The 26,669-nt window shown below is 48.1% G+C and overlaps 2 protein-coding genes, 1 long non-coding RNA gene and 1 pseudogene across 8 annotated transcripts; 2 read left to right on the top strand and 2 right to left on the bottom strand.

Annotated features, from left to right (window-relative positions):
• The first annotated feature begins 262 nt into the window (after nt 1–262).
• On the top strand, nt 263–2,162 carry LOC102424551 (annotated as a pseudogene).
• Nucleotides 2,163–6,446: 4,284 nt separating this feature from the next.
• Nucleotides 6,447–15,620, bottom strand: LOC102426021. Its single transcript, XR_002832341.1, has 3 exons — nt 15,494–15,620; nt 12,783–12,929; nt 6,447–6,696 (listed from the first exon to the last, which is right to left on the bottom strand). It is a non-coding gene; the product is annotated as an uncharacterized LOC102426021 (long non-coding RNA).
• Nucleotides 15,534–22,947, top strand: KAT5 (lysine acetyltransferase 5). 6 transcript variants are annotated; one of them, XM_006101561.3, is made up of 14 exons: nt 15,534–15,806; nt 15,906–15,972; nt 16,288–16,356; nt 16,448–16,584; nt 16,869–17,024; nt 17,114–17,188; nt 17,295–17,369; nt 17,690–17,938; nt 18,012–18,101; nt 19,821–19,961; nt 20,042–20,135; nt 21,905–22,064; nt 22,189–22,270; nt 22,356–22,947. In XM_006101561.3, the coding sequence occupies exons 1-14, from the start codon at nt 15,795–15,797 to the stop codon at nt 22,488–22,490; spliced, it is 1,542 nt and encodes a 513-aa protein (XP_006101623.1). In that variant the 5' UTR covers nt 15,534–15,794; the 3' UTR covers nt 22,491–22,947. The 6 variants fall into 6 exon arrangements, with proteins under 6 accessions (XP_006101623.1, XP_006101625.1, XP_023620823.1 ...); XM_023765055.1 differs by having other exon boundaries at nt 15,667–15,806; nt 22,464–22,947; XM_023765056.1 differs by having other exon boundaries at nt 15,667–15,806; nt 17,855–17,938.
• A 58-nt stretch (nt 22,948–23,005) lies between these two features.
• RNASEH2C (ribonuclease H2 subunit C) lies at nt 23,006–24,211 on the bottom strand. Its single transcript, XM_006101564.3, has 4 exons — nt 23,986–24,211; nt 23,615–23,796; nt 23,417–23,536; nt 23,006–23,141 (listed from the first exon to the last, which is right to left on the bottom strand). Exons 1-4 carry the CDS (start codon nt 24,155–24,157, stop codon nt 23,115–23,117), a joined length of 501 nt encoding a protein of 166 aa, XP_006101626.1. The 5' UTR covers nt 24,158–24,211; the 3' UTR covers nt 23,006–23,114.
• Nucleotides 24,212–26,669: the final 2,458 nt, after the last annotated feature.

The following is a 26,669-nucleotide window of genomic DNA, read 5'->3' on the forward strand; positions in this document are numbered from 1 at the left end:
TATTCAAAGTGATGAATAGCAAAAACCTACAACCAAGATTACTTTACCCAGCAAAGCTATCATTCAGAATTGAAGGTCAGATAAAGAGCTTCACAGATAAGAAAAAGCTAAAGGAGTTTATCACCACCAAACCAGTATTATATGAAATGCTGAAAGGTATCCTTTAAGAAGAGGAAGAAGAAGAAAAAGGTAAAGATACAAATTATGAATAACAAATACACATCTATCAACAAGTGAATCTAAAAACCAAGTGAAGGCTAGTTCGGCTGCTGCTGCCGCTGCGGGTGGACCTGCAGGAGGCGGCGGAGGCGGCGGCCAAGGCCGAGGGAAGATGGCGGACGGTGTGGACCACATAGACATTTACGCGGATGTAGGCGAAGAGTTCAACCAGGAAGCTGAATATGGTGGGCATGATCAGATAGATTTGTATGATGATGTCATCTCTCCATCCTCAAATAATGGAGATGCCCCAGAAGACCGGGATTACATGGATACTCTCCCACCAACTGTTGGTGATGATGTGGGTAAAGGAGCAGCACCAAATGTTGTCTATACATATACGGGAAAGAGAATTGCATTATACACTGGAAATCTAACATGGTGGACAACAGATGAAGACTTAACTGAAGCAGTGCATTCTTTGGGAGTAAATAATATTTTGGAGATAAAGTTTTTTGAAAACCGGGCAAATGGCCAATCAAAGGGGTTTGCCCTTGTTGGTGTTGGATCTGAAGCATCCTCAAAAAAGTTAATGGATCTGTTGCCTAAAAGAGAACTTCATGGTCAGAATCCTGTTGTAACTCCATGCAATAAACAGTTCCTGAGTCAGTTTGAAATGCAGTCCAGGAAAACTACACAATCAGGACAAATGTCTGGGGAAGGTAAAGCTGGTCCTCCAGGAGGCAGTTCACGTGCAGCATTTCCACAAGGTGGTAGAGGACGGGGCCGTTTTCCAGGGGCTGTTCCCGGTGGGGACAGATTTCCTGGGCCAGCAGGACCAGGAGGGCCACCCCCACCTTTTCCAGCTGGACAGACTCTACCACGTCCACCCTTAGGTCCTCCAGGCCCACCTGGTCCACCAGGTCCACCTCTACCTGGTCAGGTTCTGCCACCTCCTTTAGCTGGGCCTCCTAATCGAGGAGATCGCCCTCCACCGCCAGTTCTTTTTCCTGGACAACCTTTTGGGCAGCCTCCTTTGGGTCCGCTTCCTCCTGGTCCTCCACCTCCAGTTCCAGGCTACGGTCCCCCTCCTGGTCCACCACCTCCACAACAGGGACCACCTCTACCTCCAGGCCCCTTTCCACCTCGTCCACCTGGTCCTCTTGGGCCACCCCTTACACTTGCTCCTCCTCCGCATCTTCCTGGACCACCTCCAGGTGCCCCACTGCCAGCTCCACATGTGAACCCAGCTTTCTTTCCTCCACCAACTAACAGCGGCATGCCTACATCAGATAGTCGGGGTCCACCATCAACAGATCCATATGGCTGACCTCCGCCATATGATAGGGGTGACTATGGGCCTCCTGGAAGGGAAATGGATATGGCAAGAACTCCACTGAGTGAAGCTGAGTTTGAAGAAATCATGAATAGAAATAGGGCAATCTCAAGCAGTGCTATTTCAAGAGCCGTGTCTGATGCCAGTGCTGGTTTGTGTGATTATGGGAGTGCAATTGAGACATTGGTAACTGCAATTTCTTTAATTAAACAATCCAAAGTATCTGCTGATGATCGTTGCAAAGTTCTTATTAGCTCTTTGCAAGATTGCCTTCATGGAATTGAATCCAAGTCTTATGGTTCTGGATCAAGACGTGAACGATCAAGAGAGAGGGACCATAGTAGATCACGAGAAAAGAGTCGGCGCCATAAATCCCGCAGTAGAGATCGTCATGTTGATTATTATAGAGAGAGAAGCAGAGAAAGAGAGAGACACCGTGACCGAGATCGGGACCGAGACCGAGAGCGTGACCGAGAGCGCGAGTATCGTCATCGTTAGAAGCTGAAGGAAGAGGAACACCTTCCAAGACAAAACAGTCTTCATGAGGGAAACATGACGCTTGTCCAGCAGTTTGCTTCTTGTGATTGAACTGAACGTGTAAGGATTCATGGATAAAATGAACAGGAATAGATCTGAATAAAGCAAATCTGCATAAATGGTAAAAAAATAAAAATAAAAACCAAGTGAATAAATAATCTGGTGAACAGAATAAACTGGTGAATATAATAGAATCAGGTGCATAGAAAGGGAGTGCACTGACTATTCTGGGGGGGGGGAAGGAGTGTGGGGGGTGCAGAAAGAGACTGGACAAAAATCGTACACCTATGGATGAGGACAGTGGGGTGGGGGGGTAAGGGCAGAGGGTGGAGTGGGAACCGGGTGGAGGGGAGCTATGGGGGGGAAAAAGAGGAACAACTGTAATGTGAATAAAGATTTAATTTTTTTTAAAAAAAGATCACACAACTAAAAAAAAAAAAAAAAAAAAGCACATACCTGGGTTGCAGGTTCCATTCCTGATCCCCATCCCTGGCTCCTGACAGGCACTTGCAGGAGGCAACCAATTGATATGTCTCTCTCCCATCAATGTTTCTCTCTCTCCTCCATCTCTTTCCCCCTCCCTCCCTCCTTTCCACTCTCTGTGAAAAGCAATGGGAAAAATATCCTCAGTTGAGGATTAAAAAAATAAATTTGACTTTATCAAAATTTTTTGTATCAAGGAAGCTTTAAACAGTAAGAAAGCAACCCACAGAATGGTAGAAAATGTTTACAATCACAGATCTGATAAGGATCAATATTCAGAATATATAAGTAATTCCTGAAACTTAACAACAAAAACCAAATAACCCAATTCAAAAAATAGGCAATGGACTTGAGTAGACATTTCTCCAAAGAAGATATAAAAGGGGCAATAAATAAACACATGAAAAAATGTTCAACATCCTGGCCAGAGTGACTTGTAGTTGAGCCTTGACCTAGTAGGAGGTCATGATTCAATTCCTGGTCAAGTAATAGGATTGCAGGCTCCATCCTCAGTTGGGTGTGCAGGAGGCAGCTGATCAATAATTCTCATCATTGATGTTTCTATCTCTCCCTCTCCCTTCCTTTCTGAAATCAATAAAAAAATATATATATTTTAAAAAGAAATGAGTCCAGCTGGCATGGCTCTGTGGTTGAGCATCAACCTATGAACTGGGAGGTCAGGGTTCAATTCCTGGTCAGGGCACATACCTGGATTGTGGGCTTGATCCCCAGTGAGGGGCATGCAGGAGGCAGCCAATCAATGATTCTCTCTCATCATTGATGTTTCTATCTCTTCCTCTCTCCCTCTCCCTACCTTTCTGAAATGAGTAAAAATATATATTTTTAAAAAGGAATGAAATTCTGATACATGCTACCACAAGGACAAACCTTGAAAACATTCTAAGTGCAGTAAGCCAGGTACAAATGGGTGGACATTGTATATTCTACTTATATGAGGTACATAGTCAAATTCATAGAGGCAGAAAGTAGAGTAATGGCTACCAATGGCGAGGATAGCAAGAATGGGGAGTTAGTGTGTAATGGATACCGAGTTTATGTTGGGGGATAATGAAAAGATTCTGGAGCTAGTGATGATAGTTGCTCAACAATGTGAATGTACTTAATGCCACTGAACTGTACACTTAAAATGGTTAAAATGATAAATTTTATGTACTCTTTACCAAAGAATATAAATTATCAATGATACTAATCAGTTATTCATTTGATCTACCTCACACTATACACAAAACACTCTCAGAATAACAATACCAGCTCTACCACCAATAATGTGATTACTGAAACAGAACACATTTTTGCAGTTCTTGTTCTTAGGTTATATATAATTTTGGGTACATATCCATTATCAAGTTAAGGAAGCTCCTTTCTACTTTTCGTTTACTAAGAATGGTTATGATAAATCGGTGTTGATTTTCATCAAATGCTTTTCCTGCATCTGTAGAGAAGGTCATAAGATTTTTCTCCTTTATCTGTTAATGTAGAGTATGACATAGATTTCCTAATAGTAAACCGTCCTATATTCTTGGAATAAACTTCATTTGCTCATGGTGTGATCATATTGTTGAATTTGATTCACTGATAGTTAGGATAGGATTCTGCAACTCCCTTTGTAAATGAAATGGCTGTAGTTTCCCTTTATTTTTCCTGGCCTTGTCTAATTTTGGTATCAAAGTTGTATCAGCCTCATAGAATGATTTGAAGAAAAATACCCCCTCTTTTATTCTCTGGAAAAGTCCACGTAAGTTTGGAATAATTTGTTCCTTAAAAGATACTTTTGGCCCTAACTGGTTTGGCTCAGTGGATAGAGCGTCGGCCTGTGGACTGAAGGGTCCCAGGTTCGATTCTGGTCAAGGGCATGTACCTTGGTTGCAGGCACATCCCCAGTAGGGACTGTGCAGGAGGCAGCTGATAGATGTTTCTCTCTCATTGATGTTCCTAACTCTCTATCCCTCTCCCTTCCTCTCTGTAAAAAATCAATAAAATATATTTTTTAAAAAAGATATTTTTGTTATTGTAAATCCTCACCCGAAGATAGGATATTTTTCCATTGATTTTAGAGAGAGAGAGAGAGTGGAAGGGAGGGGGAGAGAAACATCCATGTGAGAGAACACACATTGATTGGTTGCCTCCCACACGCGCCCCAACCACCAGGACCAGGGATCGAGCCTACAACTGAGGTACTTGCCCTTGACTGGAATCCAACCCAGGACCCTTCAGTCCGAGGAGGACCGACGCTCTATCCACTGAACCGAACAGCTAGAGCTGTTCCTTAAAAGGTTTGTAAAACTCACCAGTAAAATTGCCTGTACCTGTTGTTTTCCTCTAGAGAAAGATTTTAACTTTTTCATTATGAACATTTTCAAACACATAATGTTTCATTATGATATTTTGCGGGGGGGGGGGGTGGAGAGTGGAAGAGAGAGGGAAAGACAGAGAGAAACATCAATGTGAGAGATGCACATCAACTGGTTGCTCCTGCAGGAGCCCCGACCAGGGCCCGCGCCGGGGAGGAGACTGTGACCAAGGTACATGCCCTTGACCAGACTCAAACCCGGGACCCTTTGGTCCAGGCTGATTCTCTATCCACTGAGCCACACCGGCTAGGGCCAAACGCACTCAATATTAAAGAGAATGGTATAATTAACCTCACATACCCATCCTTCAGCCTATATAAATGGCCAGCTGTGCTGCTTGTTCCATCTCTCTCCTCCACCTCACATGTGCCTGTCCCTGTTCCCGGGGCCCTGGGAAGCAGCCCCCTCTGGCGTGTCTCCAGCACGGTAATCATAGGTGATGTTTGAGACGGGCGGCGTGCCAGATGCTGAGCTAAAGGCTGTTCATGCGTGACCATTTGAATCTAAAGCTTCCAACCAACTTGTGAGGTAGGTGTTGTGCCATTAGTATCTCCACATGGTAACAGGTTCACAGACATTGAGTAACATGCCCAAGGTCACGCAGCTGAATGGAGGAGTCAGGATTTGAACCCGGTTATGTCTGACTTGAGAGTGGACATTTTGTGCAGTTACCTATCACAATGTGACCATGAGCCAAGTCCTAGATGCAGTGGCTGAAAGGGCCCTCAGGGGCCCTTCAGGTCTGCCTTGAAGCAAGTCAGCGTCCTCCGTGTCCCTCCAGATCCATCTCTGCCCCAACCTGGTCAGCTTAGGCAACAGAATGCTCCCAGAAGCTCTGGTTTCTCATGGTCCTTTCTGGTGGAGGGTCAAAATCTGTCTCCCTTTGACTTCCCTGTATGGTCAGCCTTCTGCCCTATGGGCCTTAGAGAAGACATAAGGCTGCTCCCCACGCTAGGGAGTCCCTCAGCTCCTGAATCACTCCTTCACCAGATACTGGCTGTGTGCCTACATGTGCCTGGGACAGAGCCGTGAACAAGACAAAGTCGTAGCCCTGGTGGGTTGATGTTTATTTTATTTTTTAAAATATATTTTAATTAAATTCCAGAGAGGAAGGGGAGAGGGGAGATAGAAACATCAATGATGAGAGAGAATCATTGATCGGACGTCTCCCTGCACGCCCCCTATTGGGGATTGAGCCCCAGGGCATGTGCCCTTGGACCAGAATTGAATCTGGGACCCTTCAATCCACAGGCCGATGCTCTAACCACTGAGCCAATCCAGCTAGGGCTGGAGTTGATGTTTTTTTTTGTTTTGTTTTTTTAAAATATATTTTATTGATTTTTTACAGAGAGGAAGGGAGAGGGATAGAGAGTTAGAAACATCGATGAGAGAGAAACATCGATCAGCTGCCTCCTGCACACTCCCCACTGGGTATGTGCCCACAACCAAGGTACATGCCCTTGACTGGAATCGAACCTGGGACCCTTCAGTCCGCAGGCCGATGCTCTATCCACTGAGCCAAACCCGGCCAGGGCTGGAGTTGATGTTTTAAAAGGAGACAGACATAAGCTCCATGGCGACAGTGACACACATACACACACACACCCTGTCCCCTTCTAGCCTCTGTGGATCATTCCAGATTTCCAGATTCAACACCCTTTGGAAATGTGGTCCCAGATGAGGTAGTCACACAAAGAGCAGGGCCATGGGGCTGCCTGTGATGACCCCACAAGACATACCCTGGCTTGTTCCTGGGGCTCTGAGTGGTCACAGGTCCTGGGAATCCTAGAGCTTCACTCTGTCCAAATCCTGCCAGAAAAGGAAAAGAAAATCCCGTTTCCCGGCTGCCATACACCAAACAAGCAGGAAGTAAGACACGTTCATTCTACTGGCCTCCTGCCCTCTCCCAAAGGCCAGACGCTCCTATTCCCACTCCCCACTCTCACCAACTAAGTCCTGCATCTGCTTCTGCCCTCCCTTAGTCAGGGCCTATGGGCACTTCTGCCTAAAGTCACCCTTCTCCAGCCCAAAGCTTGCTGGCGTACTCTCACTGTGCCCCCAGACACACATATCTCAGTCCCTCCTCTATCTTCAGTCCAGGCATGACCCAAGACCAGGAGTCAGTGCTGTTTCCTTAGACTCCCTCCCTTCCGCTGCACCTCCTCAACCTGACAGACAGATCTTTGGAACGGGAGAACATTTTGAGATAGTATCACAGGTCACACACACACACACACACACACTTCCTTGTACCCTGAGACACTCCCTCTTTAGTCACTGACTCAGGACACAGTGGAACAAAAGAAGTCACTGGTTTCAGTGTCATAAACAATAGATTTGGAAGAATGAATGCTCGGATACTGAACTGATCAACTTACCACTCTCCACCAAGGGGAATAATGAAAAGATGAGGAGAGGAAAAGAGAGGACAGCAGAAGTTTCAGAAAGGAGTGGAGAGGTTAGGGCAGTGGTCGGCAAACTCATTAGTCAACAGAGCCAAATATCAACAGTACAACGATTGAAATTTCTTTTGAGAGCCAAATTTTTTAAACTTAAACTATATAGGTAGGTACATTGTTATTAACTTAATTAGGGTACTCCTAAGGCTTAGGAAGAGCCACACTCAAGGAGCCAAAGAGCCGCATGTGGCTCGAGAGCCGCAGTTTGCCGACCACTGGGTTAGGGTGTTCCCAGGAAGAGCTTGTGTCTCAGTCCCTACTGGCCTCCACCCCAGCTGAAGTGTAGAAATGAAAAGAGAACGCAGGGAGGTGGGCTTGCTGACTGCCCTGATGCCTGGGCTGTGTTTCTGGGCTGGAACCAGGTCAAGGGTATATCCAAATGCCCAAGTGGGAGCCTGGGAGTCGGTGTGAGGAGCTTCGCAGAGTCCCTGGGCTTTGGGAGGAATCAGGGCACAGAAGAAGGCTCCCCTAGCCACCAAGAGTTGAGTGATTTAGCATCAAGAGCTGGTAGAAGGAAAAAAACATACTAATTTGAAAAGATATATGCATTCCTGTGTTCACTGGAGCATTACTTATAATAGCCAACACATGGAAGCAAAAACTAGGTGTCTATTGATAGATGAATGGATAAAGAAGATATGGTGTGTCTTCATAATGGAATATTATGTGGCAATAAAAAAGAATGAAATCTTGTCATTTGCAACAACATGGATAGATCTAGAGGGTATTATGCTAAGTGAGATAAGTCAGACAAACACAAGTACCATATGATTTCACTTTAGAAGTGGAATCTAAAAAAACAAAACAGCTCTAGCTGGTTTGGCTCAGTGGATAGAGTGTCACATGCAAACTGAAGGGTCCCAAGTTCAGTTCTGATCAAGGGCACATGCCTGGGTTGCAGACTCGATCCCCAGTAGGGGCAGTGCAGGAGGCAGCCAATCAGTGATTCTCTCTCATCATTGAAATTTCTCTCTCTCTCACCCTCTCCCTTCCTCTCTGAAATCAATAAAAATATTAAAAAATAAAGTAAAAAAAAAAGAATAAACAAAACAGAAAGAGACCCATAGATATAGAGAACAAGCTGATGTTTGCCAAAGGGGGGTGGTTAGGGGAGTTGGGGGAGGGGAAGAAAGCAACCAGTGCCAAGGCCTTGAAGTGGCATTTTATTTTATTTTATTTTATTTTTTAAAATATGTTTTATTGATTTTTTACAGAGAGCAAGGGAGAGGGATAGAGAGTTAGAAACATTGATGAGAGAGAAACATCGATCAGCTGCCTCCTGCACACTCCTCACTGGGGATGTGCCCGCAACCAAGGTACATGCCCTTGACCGGAATCGAACCTGGGACCCTTGAGTCCGCAGGCCGACGCTCTATCCACTGAGCCAAACCGATCAGAGCGAATGTGTGATTATAAAAAAACAACTACCACCCCTAGCTGGTTTGGCTCAGTGGATAGAGCGTCAGACTGCGGACTGAAGGGTCCCAGGTTAGATTCCAGTCAAGGGCATGTACCTTGGTTGCGGGCACATCCCCAGTGAGGAGTGTGCAGGAGGCAGCTGATGCAGGAGGCAGCTGATCTATGTTTCTAACTCACTATCCCTCTCTCTTCTTCTCTGTAAAAAAATCAATAAAATATATTGGGAAAAAAAAAAAAGAGCTGGTAGACCTGGAGTGGCTCTGCCGTCAGGATGGGGAGGCACAAGATGCAATTGAAGGGACCACGCGGACTTTCCCTGGGTGCCAGGAGGGACCAGATGCCCCTCCCCCAACAGTAGTATTTCGCCTTTGTGGAGTGCTCACAACAGGACCCTTCATGTGAACGAATCTCATTTAAATCTCAAAACAACCTCGTGAGACACTATTCTTCCCATTTTACAGATGAGAGAATTGAGAAGTGAAGACTCACTAAAGGAATCAGCACATAAGTGGAGGGCAGGTATTTTCACTTGTTTTTAAAAATCCATGTTACTAAGGCATATTTGTATACAATAGTTGCATATGTTTTGAGTGTACAGTTCAATGAATTTCACAATGTTGACATCCATGTATCTATCGCCGAAATCGCGATATGGAACATTTCCACCACCCCAAATGCTCCCTGTGCCTCTTCCCAGCCAATCCCCACACCATCCCATGCCCCACGCGATCAGTGATCTGTTTTCTGATACTATTAATTCAATTTGTCTTACCTAGAATTTCATAAAAATGGAATCATACAGTATGTACTCTTTTGTGTCTGGCTTCATATGTCATCTATTGTGAAGTTGCCAGTTTTTGCTGTTTTGTTCTGTTATTGAGTTTTTAGAGTCCTTCATACATCTGGACACCAGTCTCCAATTTGCAACACCTGTATTGCAAATAGTTTCTTTCAGTTTGTGGTTCACCTTTTCATCTAGCTAATGATATCTTTCTAAGAATAGATTTGTATTTATTTTGCACTTTTAAAAAATATATTTTTTTATTGATTTCAGAGAGGAAGGGCGAGGGAGAAAGAGAAACATGAATGATGAGAATCACTGATCAGTTGCCTCCTGCATGCCCCCTACTGGGGACTGAGCCCGCAACCCAGACATGTGCCCTGACCAGGAATCGAACCGTGATGTCCTGGTTCATAGGTCGACACTCAACCACTAAGCCACGCAGGCCAGACTAATGAGATTTTGATTAAGATTCTTTTTTGAATCTATAAAATTGAATCTCATTCTTAAAATAAGAAAGACTGCTTAGAGACAGTACATATTTTTATTTATTGATTGATTTTTAGAGAGAGAAAAACAGTGATTTGTTGTTCCACTTATTCATACATTCATTGGTTGATTCTTGTATGTGCTTTGACTGAGGATCAAAGCCACAACCTTGGTGTATCAGAACGATGCTCTAACAAACTGAGCTACCTGGCCAGGGCTAGAAACAGTAAGAAAAAAAAGGGGGGGGCAAAAAAAAGGGGAAAAGGAAGGAAAACTACATATTTAAATCAAATTTCTAGAATTTGTAATTATTTTTTTTTCTTTTTTTTTTTTTTTATATATATTTTATTGATTTTTTTACAGAGAGGAAGGGAAAGGGATAGGAAGTTAGAAACATCAGTGAGAGAGAAACATCGATCAGCTGCCCCCTGCACACCCCCTACTGGGGATGTGCCCGCAACCAAGGTACATGCCCTTGACCGGAATCGAACCTGAGACCCTTGAGTCCGTAGGCCGACGCTCTATCCACTGAGCCAAACCGATCAGGGCGAATTTGTAATTATTAACTGTGGCCATGGAGTAACCAAACTTGATATAATCTGAATAATTATTAAAGTTCAGTCCTTAATTTAAAAAAATTAATGTGTTGGTGAGGATGTGGAGAAATTGGAACCCTTGTGCATTACTGGTAGAATGTAAAATGTGGAAAACAATTTGGTGAGTCCTCAAAAAGTTAAACATAGCACTACCATATAACCAAGCTATTCCATTTCTAGGTATATAGCCCAAAGAACTGAAAACAGGGACTCAAACAGATGTGTACACCAATGTTCATAGTAGTGTTATTCCCAATACCCCAAAGGTGGAAACAAGTCAAATGCCTATCAACAGGTGAGTGAATAAACAAAATGTAGTCTATTCATATAATGCAATTTTATTCAATCATAAAAAATGAATGTGTTTTTGACACTCGCTATATGGTGGATGAACCTTGAAGACATTGTGAAAATAAAGGGAAACGTCACTAAAAAGGAGTCAGAAGGCCAATAGGGGGAGCTCTCAGTACCACTGATGCTAACTACAATAATTGTCAATTACAGACCCCAAAAGAATTGTCAACAGGAAAGAATGATCAATTACAGGCCCCAACAGAAAAGATTTACATTGCATCTCCTACAAGAAATCCACCACGCCTGCAACTCAGCTAATGAGAAACTTTCATTTCCCTGAACTCTTCTTGCCGTTCTCCAATGGACTTTTGTTCAAAACAACTCCCGACTTCCTCTTTTCTTCTCTCCATAAAACAATGTTCCTCTCTTTTGTCTGTCAATTTGCCTATGGCTCTTGCTATAGCTTGCTTGTCCTGAATTACGATTCTTGGCACTTCCCTAGTAAACCCATTTGTGCTGGTAAAATAAATGGCTGTTTAAGGTCAACATTATGCTAAGTGACATAAGCCATAACAAAAGGACTAATATTATATGTTTCCACTTAGATGGGGTACCCAGAATAGGCCAGTTCATAGAGACAAAAAGTAGAGTAGAGATTACCAAGGAGTTAGGGAGCAGGGAATGGGAAATGTGTTTAATGGGTAGAGTTTATGGGATGATGAAAAAGATTCTGGAGATGGGTTGTGGTTTTGCTTACATAACATTGGGAGTATTCTGAATGCCACCGAATTGTATACTTATAAGTTGTTAAAAGGGTAAGTATTATATATGTTTTAACAAAATAGAAGTTAAAGCTTTATTAACAAATTAATGGCATACATATACCTGCATTTAAAACTAGAATAGTATGAGGGTGGGGCAGGGCTGCAATCCTCATTTTGATATTTTTTAAATGTGTCCTATTATCTTTGTCTGTAGGTGGGCTCACAAGGGCAGCAATGTGTCTCCTGAAATCAACAGGCGGTCCATCTCTCACTTCATCACTCAACAAGTATTTATTGAGCATCTAACATTGGGCAAGCACTGTTCTAGATGCTGGATGGTGGTGTGCAGAGGATAGTCATGAACAAAACAAGTCCTTGCACCCAGGGAACTTATATTCTACTTGGAAGATAAAGGTAATATGTAGACACATGAGTGTGTAATATATCAGGTAGAGATAAGTGCAGTGAAGAGGAGGAATTACTTGATAATCTTTCATTAAAGAATTTTGTATCTGTGTTCATATGGAATATTGATCTGTGAAGTCTTTCCTTGTGATAGGTCTGATTTTGGTGTCAGGGTAATGCTGGCCTTATAAAGCGAGTTGGGAAGTGTCCCCTCTTCTGTTTTCTAAAAAAATGTATGTATGATCAGTATTATTTCTTCCTTAACTTTGATAGAATTCACTAGTGAACCACCTGGAAGTTCCTTTGTGGGTAGGTTTTTAACAAATATATATTTTTTTATTTACTTCAGAGAGGAAGGTAGAGGGAGAGATAGAAACATCCATAATGAGAGAGAATCGTGCATCAGCTGCCTCCTGCATGCCCCCTACTGGGGATCAATCATGTGCCCTGACCAGGAATTGAACCGTGACCTCCTGGTTCATAGGTCGACACTCAACCACTGAGCCATGCCAGCCAGGCATTTTTTGGTTAGGTTTTAATTTATGAATTAAATTTCTTTAATACACATAGGACTATTCTGTTTCTATTTCTTCTTGAGTCATTTTTGCAACAGCAGGCACGATCGGCTTATTGAAAACACTTAACCACCTTGTTTGTGGTAAAGACCTATTGATTTGGGGGTACTCACCATGTGCTGAACATTGTGTCCGACCTGCACAGGCATCATCTGTAGGTGTCACCATTATTGTCTCTGTGATACAACAATCAGCATTTCTCCTTTGCTTCAGCACATAAGCTTCTTCTGAAAGTGGTGGAACGGTTGAGGGCCTCTGTGCTGGCAATATGTAGAATGGAAGGCAGATGACACTTTGAGGTAAGTTGCTCAGCCTGACAGAGGCCTATTTCCCTGAGCAAACACTTAGCAACACCCTTCAAGCCAAAATCCTGGAGCTAATGTAGAAGGGTGGGCCCTGGCTTTTTTCTCTGTGAGCCACTTTTCTCTGATTGGGGCTCTCTTATTATTTTTTTAAAAGATGTTTTATTGATTTTGAGAGAGAGAGAGAGAGAGAAACATCGATCGGCTACCTCTCATGTGTGCCCTGACCAGGAATCAAACCCGAGACCTAGGTATGTGACCTGACTGGGAATCAAGCCCGCAACCTTTTTGGCGTACAGGACAATGCTCAACCAACTGAGCAACCCGGCAAGGCTGGCACCACCTCTTCTTTTATCCACTCGTCTGTCAATGGACACTTAGGTCGCCTCCCTATCTTGGCCATTGTAAACAATGCTGCAACGAACACAAAGCTGCATGTCTTTACTTTCGCTTATTTACTTATTGATGAGAAACATCCATTTGCTATTCCATTTATTTATGCATTCATTGGTTGCTTTTTAAAAAAATATATTTTATTGATTTTTTACATAGAGGAAGGGAGAGAGACAGAGAGCCAGAAACATCGATCAGCTGCTTCCTGCACACCTCCTACTGGGGATGTACCCGCAACTAAGGTACATGCCCTTGACCGGAATCGAACCTGGGACCTTTCAGTCTGCAGGCCGACTCTCTATCCACTGAGCCAAACTGGTCAGGGTCATTGGTTGCTTCTTGTATGTACCCTGGCCAGAGATCGAACCCCCAACCTTGGCAGATCAGAACAACACTCTAATCAAAAGAGAAAGAGCTACCCAGCCAGGGCTAGCATGTCTTTTCAATTAGTGTTTTGGGTTTCTTTGGATAAGTACTCAGAAGTGGAATTCCTAAGTTCTTTTTTGTCTGTTAAGCCTTTGTTTTAAAGTCTATATTTTGTCTGATATAAGTATTGCTACCCCAGCTTTTTTTTTTCAATTTCATTTGCACGAAATATCTTTTTCCATCCCTTTACTTTTTTTTTTTTTAATCCTCACCCAAGGATATTTTTCCCATTGGTTTCTAGAGGGTGGAAGGGAGGGAGGAGGGCGAAAGAGAGAGAGAAACATCGATGTGAGAGAGATACATCCATTGGCTACCTCCAGCATGTGCCCCTACTGGGGCTGGGGAAACTGCAAATGAGGTGCATGACCTTGACTGGGAATTGAGCCTGCAACCCTTCAATCTGCAGGACGATACTCTAACCCAGCCGTGGGCAAACTACGGCCTGCGGGCCGGATCCGGCCCGTTTGAAATGAATAAAACTAAAAAAAAAAAAAAAAAAAAGACCGTACCCTTTTATGTAATGATGTTTACTTTGAATTTATATTAGTTCACACAAACACTCCATCCATGCTTTTGTTCCGGCCCTCCGGTCCAGTTTAAGAACCCATTGTGGCCCTCGAGTCAAAAAGTTTGCCCACCCCTGCTCCAACCACTAAGGAAACTGGCCAGGGCTCCATCCCTTTACTTTTAACCTGTGTGCATCTTTCAGTCTGAACTGTGTTTCTGTAGGCAGAATATTGGCCAAATAAAGTTGATAATTTTGTATGGCCCTCGAATGATGTTATAAAAATCCAAATGGCCCTTGGCAGAAAAGAGGTTCCCCACCCCTGCTCTAAATCTTTTCTCAAGTGGTATACTTCCAGCCAGGCCTTCCCTGACCACCCTACTTAAAATTGCAACCTACCTGCCCATCTCCTTTCCCTTGTGCATTCTTTTTGGTTTCCCCAAACACTTACCTGTCTTTAATATACTGAATAATTTACTTTATAACATATTTACTGTTTGTTACATACACACTTTTTTCCTCCCAACCTTCAAGAATGTAAGCTCTATGAGGGCAAGGTTCTTTATTTAGTGACTAGAGGCCCAGTGCACGACATTCGTGCACTGGGGAGGAGGGGGGTCCCCTCAGCCGGCCCTGCACCCTGTCACAGTTCAGGACCCCTCGGGGGATGTCCGCCTGCCGGCTTAAACCCTGGGAGCAGGCCTAAGCCAGCAGACAGACATCCCCCAAGGGGTCCTTAGTGCTGCCACCACTGCTGCACTCGTCAGCTGTGAGCCCAGCTTCTGGCTGAGTGGCACTCCCCCTATGGGAGCACGCTGACCACCAGGGGACAGCTCCTGCTCAAGTGTCTGCCCCCTGGTGGTCAGAGTGCATCATAGCGACTGGTCATTCCAGCTGTTTAGTCGATTTGCATATTAGCCTTTTATTATATAGGATGTAGTCCACACTCCAGGAACAGTACCTGACACATGGTCTGAATGAATAATGTTGTATTGTTCTTATAACTACAAACTTAACGTCCAAGACAACCTAGAAATACTGTGAGTCCCCATAAGTAAGGAATGAAGTCCCTTCACAGTCCCACCCAATTCTCCAGCCTCCCAAACCTTCCGGACCTGCCCTCTCCCCGCCATCGACACCCCCCACAGCCACTAGGAGACGCGGAGGCCCGCCACCCCCAAAGCACAAACACTAGTACCAAGTGACCCGCGCTGCGCCCACGTGACTGGCGTCGCACCCGGTGAGCGTCACGTGACGGACTCAGCTTTCCTCCAATCGTTGTGCATGTTGTGGAGATTCCACCCAGGACCCGGCCCGAGATTTAAAACACCCGATTCTCCTGCCAGCCAAACGGGCCGTCCTCCCGCTCCCAGCGGGGCAGTGGGGTCTTTCAAAGGTCCTGCTCTGGAGTGGCACCGGGAAGCCCGGGCCTAGAACGCGCTTGGCCCCGGAAGTGACGTCTCCCAGAGGGGCCGGAAGTGGCAGTGGAGGGAGGGAAGATGGCGGAGGTGGTGAGTCCGGTGCCCGGGGCGGGGCGGAGGGAGCCAGGGGAGGTGGGTAGAGCCCGAGGACCCCCAGTAGCCGACCCTGGCGCCGCGCTGTCTCCCCAGGAGGAGATAACCGAAGGCTGCCGCCTGCCGGTGCTGCGGCGGAACCAGGACAACGAAGATGAGTGGCGTGAGTGACGTCGGGGGGCGGGGCTAAGCGACCTGAGGGCGAGGGGCGGGAGGGAGTCAACCGAACCCTCGGGAGGAGGAGGGACCTCGGGAATTCTGGGGCGGGCGGGGCGCAGATACACAGGAGGGGCGTGGCTTGTAGCGGCTCCGCGATGGGTAGGGCGGGGCTTGCAGGGGGTGGCACTGGGTGACCAGGGGCTTGGGCGAGAGCTGCCTAGTGCTGGGGCTTAGAGATCGGGCTTGGGAGTGTAGTTCAGGTCGTAGAAGGGTGGCGCCTCCGGCCTGACCCTTCCATGGCCCCTATGCTGTTCCCCAGCCCTGGCCGAGATCCTGAGCGTGAAGGACATCAGTGGCAGGAAACATTTCTACGTTCATTACATTGACTGTGAGTGCCGGACTGGGGTAAGGAGGGGCCGCTGGGTAGAGTTGGGGGATGGTCTCTGGCATTCCTTCCTGAGCCATCCCCACTGCTGCAGTCAACAAACGCCTGGATGAATGGGTGACCCACGAACGGCTGGACCGGAAGAAGATTCAGTTCCCTAAGAAAGAGGCCAAGACCCCCACCAAGAACGGACTTCCTGGGTCCCGCCCTGGCTCTCCAGAGAGAGAGGTGGTGAGTAGGTCCCCTACTTCACCTCTTCTCTCCTGCCTCCTACTTCTCTCATCTCTTGGCTTCAGTGGTTCCTGGATGGGCTGGAGGCAGCACCCTCCCATCCTGGTTTCGGCTTGCAGAGGATGGGGACCAAATCGCAGATGTAGCTTCCAGAGTCCAGCGGCTCTTCCTGTGTCCTTGAGAGGGTGGGGTTTGATGACTCCATGCTGAGGGGCCCCCCACTCCCCTGCCCCATCCCACCACCATCCCCACCCCAGAGGAAGACCCTGGACCTATCTCTACAGCCGGCCTCCGCGCAGGCCAGCGGGAAGACCTTGCCAATCCCGGTCCAGATCACACTCCGCTTCAACCTGCCTAAGGAGCGGGAGGCCATTCCCGGTGGTGAGCCCGACCAGCCGCTCTCCTCCAGCTCCTGTCTGCAGCCCAACCACCGCTCAACGGTACCCTCAGCAATTCCAGGGACCTTGCTTTCCTCTTAGGTCCCACCTTCTCTACCTTCTGACCCACCTTTCTTGGTTTCTCTCTGCAGAAACGGAAGGTGGAGGTGGTTTCACCAGCAACTCCAGTGCCCAGTGAGACAGCCCCAGCCTCAGTTTTTCCTCAGGTGAGTCCTCCAAACCACTTTTTCTCTCCTTCCTTTCTTCTACCTTCTGGTAGCCCCTTTCAAACGCATCTCACAGCCACTTCTATTCCTGTCATCTCATCTACAGAATGGATCAGCCCGCAGGGCAGTGGCAGCTCAGCCGGGACGGAAGCGAAAATCAAATTGCTTGGGCACTGATGAGGTAGGTCTCGGGACGAGGGAAGCTGAGTAAAAAGGAAGGGACACAGGCAGGTGGAGAGTTTAGAGGCTAGTTTAAAAATAAACAACAGTGGTGGGCAGCCATGGTGGTGCTATTAGGAGCTAAGCCGAACTGGTTGGCAATCTTTCCATAGTTTTCAATGAAAACTTTCTAAATCTTGGTTTCTTTATCTGGAGGGTGGGGGTTATATACCTCCCCCACAGGGTTGCTGTTAGGCTTGAACAAGAGAACCTGGGGGGGCGGGCAGCGCTGTGTGAGCTGTAGTCTCCTGTAACCCAGTGCCTTTCACTGGCCCTGGGCAGGACTCCCAGGACAGCTCAGATGGAATACCATCAGCTCCGCGCATGACTGGGAGCCTGGTGTCTGACCGGAGCCACGACGACATCGTCACCCGGATGAAGAACATTGAGTGCATCGAGCTGGGCCGGCACCGCCTCAAGCCGTGGTACTTTTCCCCGTACCCACAGGAGCTCACCACACTGCCAGTCCTCTATCTCTGCGAGTTCTGCCTCAAGTATGGCCGTAGCCTCAAGTGTCTGCAGCGTCACTTGGTATGAAGGGTCCCAGGTACTGCCCTACTACCACCCCATCCTTCGCCTCCCCTGATCCTCCTCTCTTCCTCAGACCAAGTGTGACCTGCGACATCCTCCAGGCAACGAGATTTACCGCAAAGGCACCATCTCCTTCTTTGAGATTGATGGACGGAAGAATAAGGTCAGTGACTGAGGCACAGTGCGGAGTCCTTGGAACTTGGAGTCTGGGGGAAGTCAAAGGAGAAGCTTCTTCCTTAGGAAAACACCAGTCTGGCCAACAAGTTGGCTCACCCCATTTTTATTGAGTTCCTGCTGAAGGGCAGGTGCTGGGAGATAAAAACATGACCAGGAATTAGACAAAAATCGCTGCTGAGAGCTCACAGTCCATGGAGAAAACAGACACACCAATTGCCACTTTTTTTTTTTAATCCTCATCCGAATAACATTTTTTCCATTGATTTTTAGAGAGAGGGAAAGACAGAGAATGTCATGTGAGAGAAACACATCGATTGGTTGCCTCCTGCACTGCATGCCGACTGGGGCCTGGGTCAGGGCGGAGCCCTGCAACCGAGGTACGTGCCCTTGACCGGAATCGAACCCGGAACCCTTCGGTCTCCAGGCCGACGCTCTATCCACTGAGCCAAACCAGCCAGGCCCCATGACCACTTTAAATATATTTTTATTGATTTTTTACAGAGAGGAAGGGAGAGAGATAGAGAGTTAGAAACATCGATGAGAGAGAAACATCGACCAGCTGCCTCCTGCACACCCCCTACTAGGGATGTACCTGCAACCCAGGTACATGCCCTTGACCGGAATCGAACCTGGGACCTTTCAGTCTGCAGGCCGACGCTCTATCCACTGAGCCAAACCAGCCAGGCCCCATGACCACTTTAGATCTCCCAGTGTGTTAAGTATCCTGAAGCAAAGGGTGGGTTATTAGGACCCAGAGGAGGTAGTCACCGAAGCTTCACAGAAGAGGTGACTTTTGAGCCTTGGCATGAAGGACAAGGTGGGTAAGGGACTCGCAAGCAGTGGGGTTCTGAAGGGCAGGCGTGGCTGTATAGTGATAGTAGGTGTTGAAGGGCAGAGAGGATGAGGGAAAGCTGTTAGAAGGGACAGAGCTCAGGAGGTGGGAATGAGGCCAGTTGGGGAGAGTTGGGGACACCGTAAGTTTGAAGCTTCAAGCCTGCTTTAGCCTGTGGTTGTGGGGAGGAGTAACCTGAAGGGACCGTTGAGAGACTCCCCCATTCCTGGGGCCTAGAATGTGGTGAGGGAGAGGGAGAGGCAGGCACCTTGACTAGCAGGGGAGAGCTCTAGCTTGGGTGCTGGGGGAGCTGCTTTAACTACTGTTCTGTATTCAGGGTGGTCTTGGCATCCAGGCGGCAGTGCCCAGCAGGTAGTTAAAAAGTCATGTCTGAAATGCAGGATAAATTATGTGCAGAGGTAAAATAGCAAAATTAATAAGTTTTTTGGGCAGGGGGCTCCTAAGGCTACTTTTGTAAGTTCCAGAATGCCTTACCTCAGTTGTAGACAATCAGGTCAGTTCCCAAGAGGTGTGACTGTAGGCAAAAGAATTGTATTTTTTGACAGCCAGACTCCTAAGACTGTCACATGGGCAGAGCTGCTCTCATAAGCCTCGTCAGTCTTCTTGGTACATGTCGGTTTGTTGACTGTCGTTAACTATAGGGGAGGGCAGTGGAGGTCCCCCAGGGCCAATGGGCTGGTCCATGGGCTTCTCCACACCGCACAGTGGCCCTGCCCGATGGAATCAGTCGGGTCTCAGGGAGGAACGCTTTTCCCCTATCAGCCTGGGCTACAGAGAAGCTCCTGGTTGACCCTGTCCCATGGCCATGCTGGGATCAGGGCACCGAGCGGTGACAGGCCGTTTCCTTTGCAGAGTTATTCCCAGAACCTGTGTCTTCTGGCCAAGTGCTTCCTCGACCACAAGACCTTGTACTACGACACAGACCCTTTCCTCTTCTACGTCATGACGGAGTACGACTGCAAGGGCTTCCACATTGTGGGCTACTTCTCCAAGGTGAGCTCCTCCTGCCTCTCCCTCAGCCCTGCTCTGCCCTGGCCAGGCCCCTCCCCTCACACTCACCTGCCACTTTTCAGGAAAAGGAATCGACAGAAGACTACAACGTGGCCTGCATCCTGACCCTGCCTCCCTACCAGCGCCGGGGCTACGGCAAGCTGCTGATTGAATTCAGTGAGTACTTGCGCTCATGGCCAGGGGCTGGGGCGCCAGTGCTCCCATCCCATATGCTGCCTCGCTGTGATTCTCAGCCCAGTCACCTTGGCCAGAAATCAAGATGGGACTCTTCCAAGATGCTTTCATTCTCAGGTTGACTGCCCTGCTTGTTTGGATTAGGTTCTCAGCCCCTCACTGTTCCTTGACCAAGGTTCTAAGCATCACCCAACTTTCCCCAAATTTGACTCATATCCTGCCCAGGGCCATGAGCTAAAGCCAAGTGAGCCGCTGTTGCTCATCCCTCTGCTACTGTATTGTCATGTAAGTTCCTGGATGAGGACCAGTTGTTTCCTGAGCTTGGTAGACAGATGTTCAAAATGCTGTTAATTCAGCAAAGAGATGGAGACACTGACTTGCATGGTTATGGCCCATATTCCTTGTATTCTATCAGGTCAGTCTCTTAAAGCCCAGAAGGGACTCTGCCCCTCATCCTTCATGAGCTCGTCAGTGTCCCCTCCAATCCCAAGTCTCCCTTCTGCTTCCCAGCCTCCCTCTCCCGTTCTGTTCAACTCACCATTCACTGAGATAACCGAGCTGAGCGGGAAGACAGGGAGGGAGCCTTCGCTGTTTGGGAAAGACAGAGGCGGGACTTGACCAGGTCACGGCCCACTTGAGAAATGTTATTGGTAGAACGATGCTGCGATGGCGTCACACCTTCAGAAAGCCCTCAGCCTGGTAAAGCAGGTGATGCTGAACAAAGTCCTGGAGGTCAGACCTCAATGGAGAGGGGGTGCAGGCAGGGCTACCAAGGACGTGTGCTCAGTTTGGCAGACAAGGTGGGAGGGTGTTAGGAGGGGCACTGATGAGGGGCTAGGAGTTCCCTACAGCTGAGGAGGCCAGTGGTGTCCAGTTGATCAGTCAGGACTTTACACGCACCATGACCCAGCAAGGTTAAGTAGGAACCCAGTGTGTTCCATCCTCTTCCGTGCTTCCTCTCTCCAAAGCACGATCCTCTGTCCTCAACACTGGCTTTCTCGGTGGAAGTCATGAGGTTGGGCAAGAGGGCCAGACTGGCTGATAAAGATGAACCGAGGAGGAAAGCAGAACGGGCTATGGTGCAACACAAAGCGGTTATGACTGAGGATGGGGAAGGGTGGAGACTGCACTCACTGCCCAAGGAACGTGAGGCCATGCAGTGTTTTGCAGGTCTGAGTGCCATGCAGTGTTTTGCAGGTCTGAGTTCTCACCAGGAACTGCCAGTGGTCAGCAGGCGAGAGGAGGGCAGAGCAGTCGAGAGTGGGAGGGAGAGAACTGAGAGGGAGGACTGTCTTCCCTGACGTGGGAAGCTCTTTGGTGCTCCTTGCAGCCTCACAACCACCTGGTCAGGTCACAGCTGGGGGGAGCACCTCAGGCCTGGTCCACAGGTGGGGTCTGCTCTGCTTCCCTCCTCACACCCCTAAGTACAGAGCGAGTGTGGGATGGCACAGGAAAAGTGGAGGCACTCTTTCTAGAAGCCATTTTCTCTGCCTCCCCACACCCCACCTCTAACCCTACCACCCCTCCTAGCTGGTTGTAGCCATTTCCCTCAGTGCCGTCAGTACCCGTCCCTGTGCTTGGCACACAGGTGAAGAGTGTGTGCTCATTAGTCCTTTATGAGGAAACGGGCACAGAGCAGACAAGCCACACACCCTGTCCCAGAACTACCCCACAGCAGGGCCCGATGGAAAGCAGGCCGTCAGCCTCGGCATTGGTTTCTGTACTCATTCCCTTCCTCTCCGATGCTTTAGGTTATGAACTCTCCAAAGTGGAAGGGAAAACGGGGACCCCTGAGAAGCCCCTCTCGGACCTTGGCCTCCTATCCTACCGAAGCTACTGGTCCCAGACCATCCTGGAGATTCTGATGGGACTGAAGTCTGAGAGCGGGGAGAGGCCACAGATTACCATCAAGTGAGCCTGGCCCCGCCTACCTGGGGGGGCAGGGCGTGGCCTGTGTGTTCCCAGGCGCTCTCACCCTGAGCTCCTGGGGCAAAGATGAGGGCCCCCAGGGAACCTGATCTTTGTCCTCCCACAGTGAGATCAGTGAGATCACCAGCATCAAGAAGGAGGATGTCATCTCCACTCTCCAGTACCTCAACCTCATCAACTACTACAAGGTAGGGAGGCGGGCAGGGACAGGGGTGTGGAGGTGCAGAGTGCAAGCCCCATGGGCTGACCTGCCTTGTCCCATCTCCTGCCCAGGGCCAGTATATCCTCACATTGTCCGAGGACATCGTGGATGGGCACGAACGGGCTATGCTCAAGCGACTCCTCCGCATTGACTCAAAGTGTCTGCACTTCACTCCCAAGGACTGGAGCAAGAGGGGGAAGTGGTGACCAGGCACAGCCCATGGTAGCACCAACAAAGCTGGCAGAACTGGAGCTGACAGCCCATCCCAACCCCGCCCAGGGCCCCCCAGAGGGACACTAAGGGAGACGGACCGGGCTGAGGACAGTTCCACAAGGAGAGGGCAGGCCTGGTAAGGGCTGGTTGGTGCCCAGCACCAAAGTGAGCTCAGGGCTCAGGTCAACTCTAAGGCCAGCTGGCTGCAGGCCCAGGCTTGCTGTGAACCAAGGACCAGAGGGAGCCAGGCAGACGTGTACAGTGAGATGGGGGTGGGGGCACTATGTACAGAGGGTTGGTGGCTGTAAAAAAAATTTGTAAAGTAGGAGTTGGGGGTGGGTATTGGCTACAAAATTCTGGCCTCTCGCCCCAGTGCCTGTCCTGCCCCTGTTCCCCCCACCCCCACCCCCACCCCCTCGCTCCTGTAATAAACTGTTTCTATGGGCCAGAGCCATGACATGTTCTTGTGGGAGAAAGAGCAGCTCCAAGGTGTGGGCAAACTCACGGATGCCATGAAAGAGCTCATTTATTGGGGTGATGGAATCAGTGGATCCAAAGTGGAGAGCTGGTTTATTGGGGTGAAGGGATCGGTGGCTTCCAGTTTCAAGCTCTGGTTCTCAGTCCTGCGGCACCTGTGCATGGATCTGCAACAGGAGTCACTTTTACTACTGGATTTCTGAGACGGGGTGGCTGGGTGGTCCACCTACTCTGGAGGGACCCAGCTCCCAGAATGACAGCCCTTTCTAGCAGGCGGGGGGGGGGGGGGCGGCACACAGCCCTAACCCAGTCTAACCTCCCAGTTAGAGCCGGGCTCCATCAGCCCCATTGTACCAGCAACCCTAAAGCCCAAGGCCGAGGAGGGGCAGGATTCTGGACAGCCCCGTGAATAAGCCAGAGGCGGACCCACATATCTACTCACCGCTTGGGCGAGGCTGGGCCAGGTCAGGGCCGCACGCACTTTGGCATCCGGGCCAGGGACGGTCTCCAGGCCCCACAGGGTGAAGCGTTGGAAACTGGCGGAGGCGCCCATGAAGCGGTCCTGGGGGAGGCGCCGGGCTCAGCGTGGGGCCGCCGCTCCCGCCCGCGCCCCCGGCCACCCCCAGGCCCCTGTGCTCACGAAGTCCCGCTCCAGCGCCTCCGGGGGTTCCACCAGCTCCTGCTCGTCACTGTCCGATCCCCCTGGGAAGTCCTGCTTCCCCAGCGACTTCTCCTCCATCGCCATCACGTATCCCAGCAGGCCGGGCGGCACCTCCACCTCCTCGCCCCGTAGACGGCGGCCCCGAAAGGACACTTCGAGTCCTGAAGAAGGGGGTCGTGGGCCTCAGTGAGGGCCTGGTCCCTGCCCAACGGGGCAACCCCGGGGGACGGCTCTCCCGCCGCCTCCAGTGGACCACAGTTCCCAGGAGCCCTCGCGCCCGTCCTCGCCGAAGAGAGCGCGGCGCCGGCGCGGGAGCTACCGGGAGCCGTAGTCCGGCCGCGAGCGCTCACCGTCGGGGCCCTGACGGATGGCCGGGGTGAAAAAGCGCCCCACAGGGGCGGGCCGGTTAACCCCGACCTCGCAGGGCAGAAGGTGCAGCGTGACAGAGGGGGCGCTGCGCAGAGTGACGGGGCGTAGGTGGATGCGGTGCTTCTCCACGTCTTCCTCGTCGCCGCTCTCCATCCTCCGCGGGTTCCGTAGCTCGCGGACTGAGGCCAGAGCTGGCGCGTAAAGCGCGCGAAGCCTGTCGGGAGCCCTTGGACAGTCAGCGCAGAGCCTCCTGGGAAGCGTAGTCTTTTTCTGACTCTTGCCCCACCTTCCTCTGTGTAAGTCTCAGTTTTGTTTTTCTTCTTGAAAATTATTTTTTCTCTTTTTAAAACATTTATGCCCATCTGGTGTGACTCAGTGGCTGAGCTTTGAACTATGAACCAGGTCACAGTTCCATTCCCAGGCCCAGGACTTGCTGGGGTTGGGGGCTCAATCCCCAGTAGGGGGAGTGTAGGAGGTGCCCACTATGATTCTCTCATCATTGATGTTCTCTCCCTCTCCCTCTCTCTGAAATCAATAAAAACATATTTTTTTAAAATTTTACTGATTTTAGGGAGGAAAAGAGAGGAAAAAAAAACAAACTTGTTGCTTCACCCATTTATGCATCCACTGGTTGATTCTTGTATGTGCCCCGACTCGGATCAAACACAACCTTGGCAACCTTGGTGTATAAGGACATTACTCTAACCAACTGACATACCGGGTCAGGGCCTTGAAATTTTTTTCAATGGTATATTTTGTATTTTAATTAAAAAATGTGTTTTCTATTATAGTTGACATACAATATTAGTTTCAGGTGTAGAATGGTACATTCTTATTTTTAAAAATTAAAATTATTCCAAAAAATAAATTTTTTATATTGATAGGGAGATTCTTTTATTTTTTATTTTATTATTATTTTTAAAAAATATATTTTATTGATTTTTTTACAGAGAGGAAGGGAGAGGGATAGAGAGTCAGAAACATCGATGAAAGAGAAACATCGATCAGCCACCTCCTGCACACCTCCCACCGGGGATGTGCCCGAAACCAAGGTACATGCCCTTGACCAGAGTCGAACCTGGGACCCTCCAGTCCACAGGCCAACGTTCTATCCACCGAGCCAACCCAGTTAGGGTTCTTTTATTTTTTTTTTAAGGTTTATTTTTTTTAAAGATATTTTTATTGATTTCAGAGAGGAAGGGAGAGGGATAGAGAGAGAGAGAAACATCAATGATGAGAGAGAATCATTGATAGGCTGCCTCCTGCATGCCCCCTACTGGGGACCGAGCCCACAACCCAGGCATGTGCCCTTGACTGGAATCAAACCCAGGACCCTTTAGTCCGCAGGCCGACGCTCTATCCATTGAACCAAACCAGCCAGGCCAGGGGAGGTTCTTTTAAATTTTACTAGAGATATCAACTCTTCCTCAAATGAATTAAAGATATTTTATATGAATTTGTGGTTTGTCTTCCAAACCTGTGTATTTTGATTTTTTTAAAACATATTTTTATTGATTTCAGAGAGGAAGGGAGAGGGAGAGATAGAAACACCAATGATGAGAATCATTGATCCGCTGCCTCCTGCACGCCCCCCACTGGGGATCGAGCCTGCAACTCAGGCATGTGTCCATGCCTGGAATTGAACCTGGGACCCTTCAGTCTGCAGGCCGACACTCTATCCACTGAGCCAAACCGGCTAGGGCTGATTTTTATTACACAGATGAATTTATTTTGTGCAGTGAAATTTACCAATCTTTTATTTTTAGGTCTTTTAGTTTTCATAATACTTTTTGGGTTTCTTAACTCTTCTCTAATGTTTATTTGTATAGATATGTTCTGTCAAGTTCTCTCAAAAAACAAACACATATGAACTGGTGATTAAGATTAAAATTGCATTTAATTCATAGATTTGAGAAAGAGAAAAATATCCCCCAACATCGGGAGCTGGCTTTGGTGTTCTGTTGAACACAATAATTCCATAGATTACCAGACAAGGTCATGAGGACCAAAAGAAAAACAAGGTCACTCTGTAATCTTGTGAACATGGACAAAAGCAAAAATTGTCCAAACCACAAAAATGATGAAACATCCCTCTATCTTGGATTATATGTGATTTGCTTCTTTACCAATTATAGCTTTAGCCTCCATCTAGTGAAGATGTTAACATTATTCCATCATAGAAATACTTCCACTTCCTAACAGCATCCAATCCAGAGAAAAGCCCTGCTTCAGTAAACCCTCCCCCAAATCACCTAACACAAGCACGGACCCTATAAATCCTTCCTAACACCCACTTGTTGAGATGCCCCACAGCGTAAGAGTAATAAACCCATTCATTCACCTACAGATGTACTCCTGGTGGTCTTTGGCCAGAGAGTATTGACATATTAATTTAGAGAATTTTGTTTTAGTTTACTATCAAGAATAAGATACATAACCCTGGCTGGTGTGGCTCAGTTGGTTGAGCGTCATTCCATGCACCAAAAGGTTGCTGGTTCAGCTCCTGGTCAGGGCACATGCCTGGGTTATGGGCTTAATCCCCAGTAGGGGATGTGCAGGAGGAGGCAGCCAAATGATGTTTCTCTCCCTCACTATAAAATCAATTTTAAAAAGTTTAAAAATAAGATATATAGTACCAATTACATATTCTTTTATGTCTGTACAG

Source organism: Myotis lucifugus, unplaced genomic scaffold (genome assembly GCF_000147115.1).
Source record: "Myotis lucifugus unplaced genomic scaffold, Myoluc2.0 scaffold_373, whole genome shotgun sequence".
Lineage (NCBI taxonomy): Eukaryota > Metazoa > Chordata > Mammalia > Chiroptera > Vespertilionidae > Myotis > Myotis lucifugus.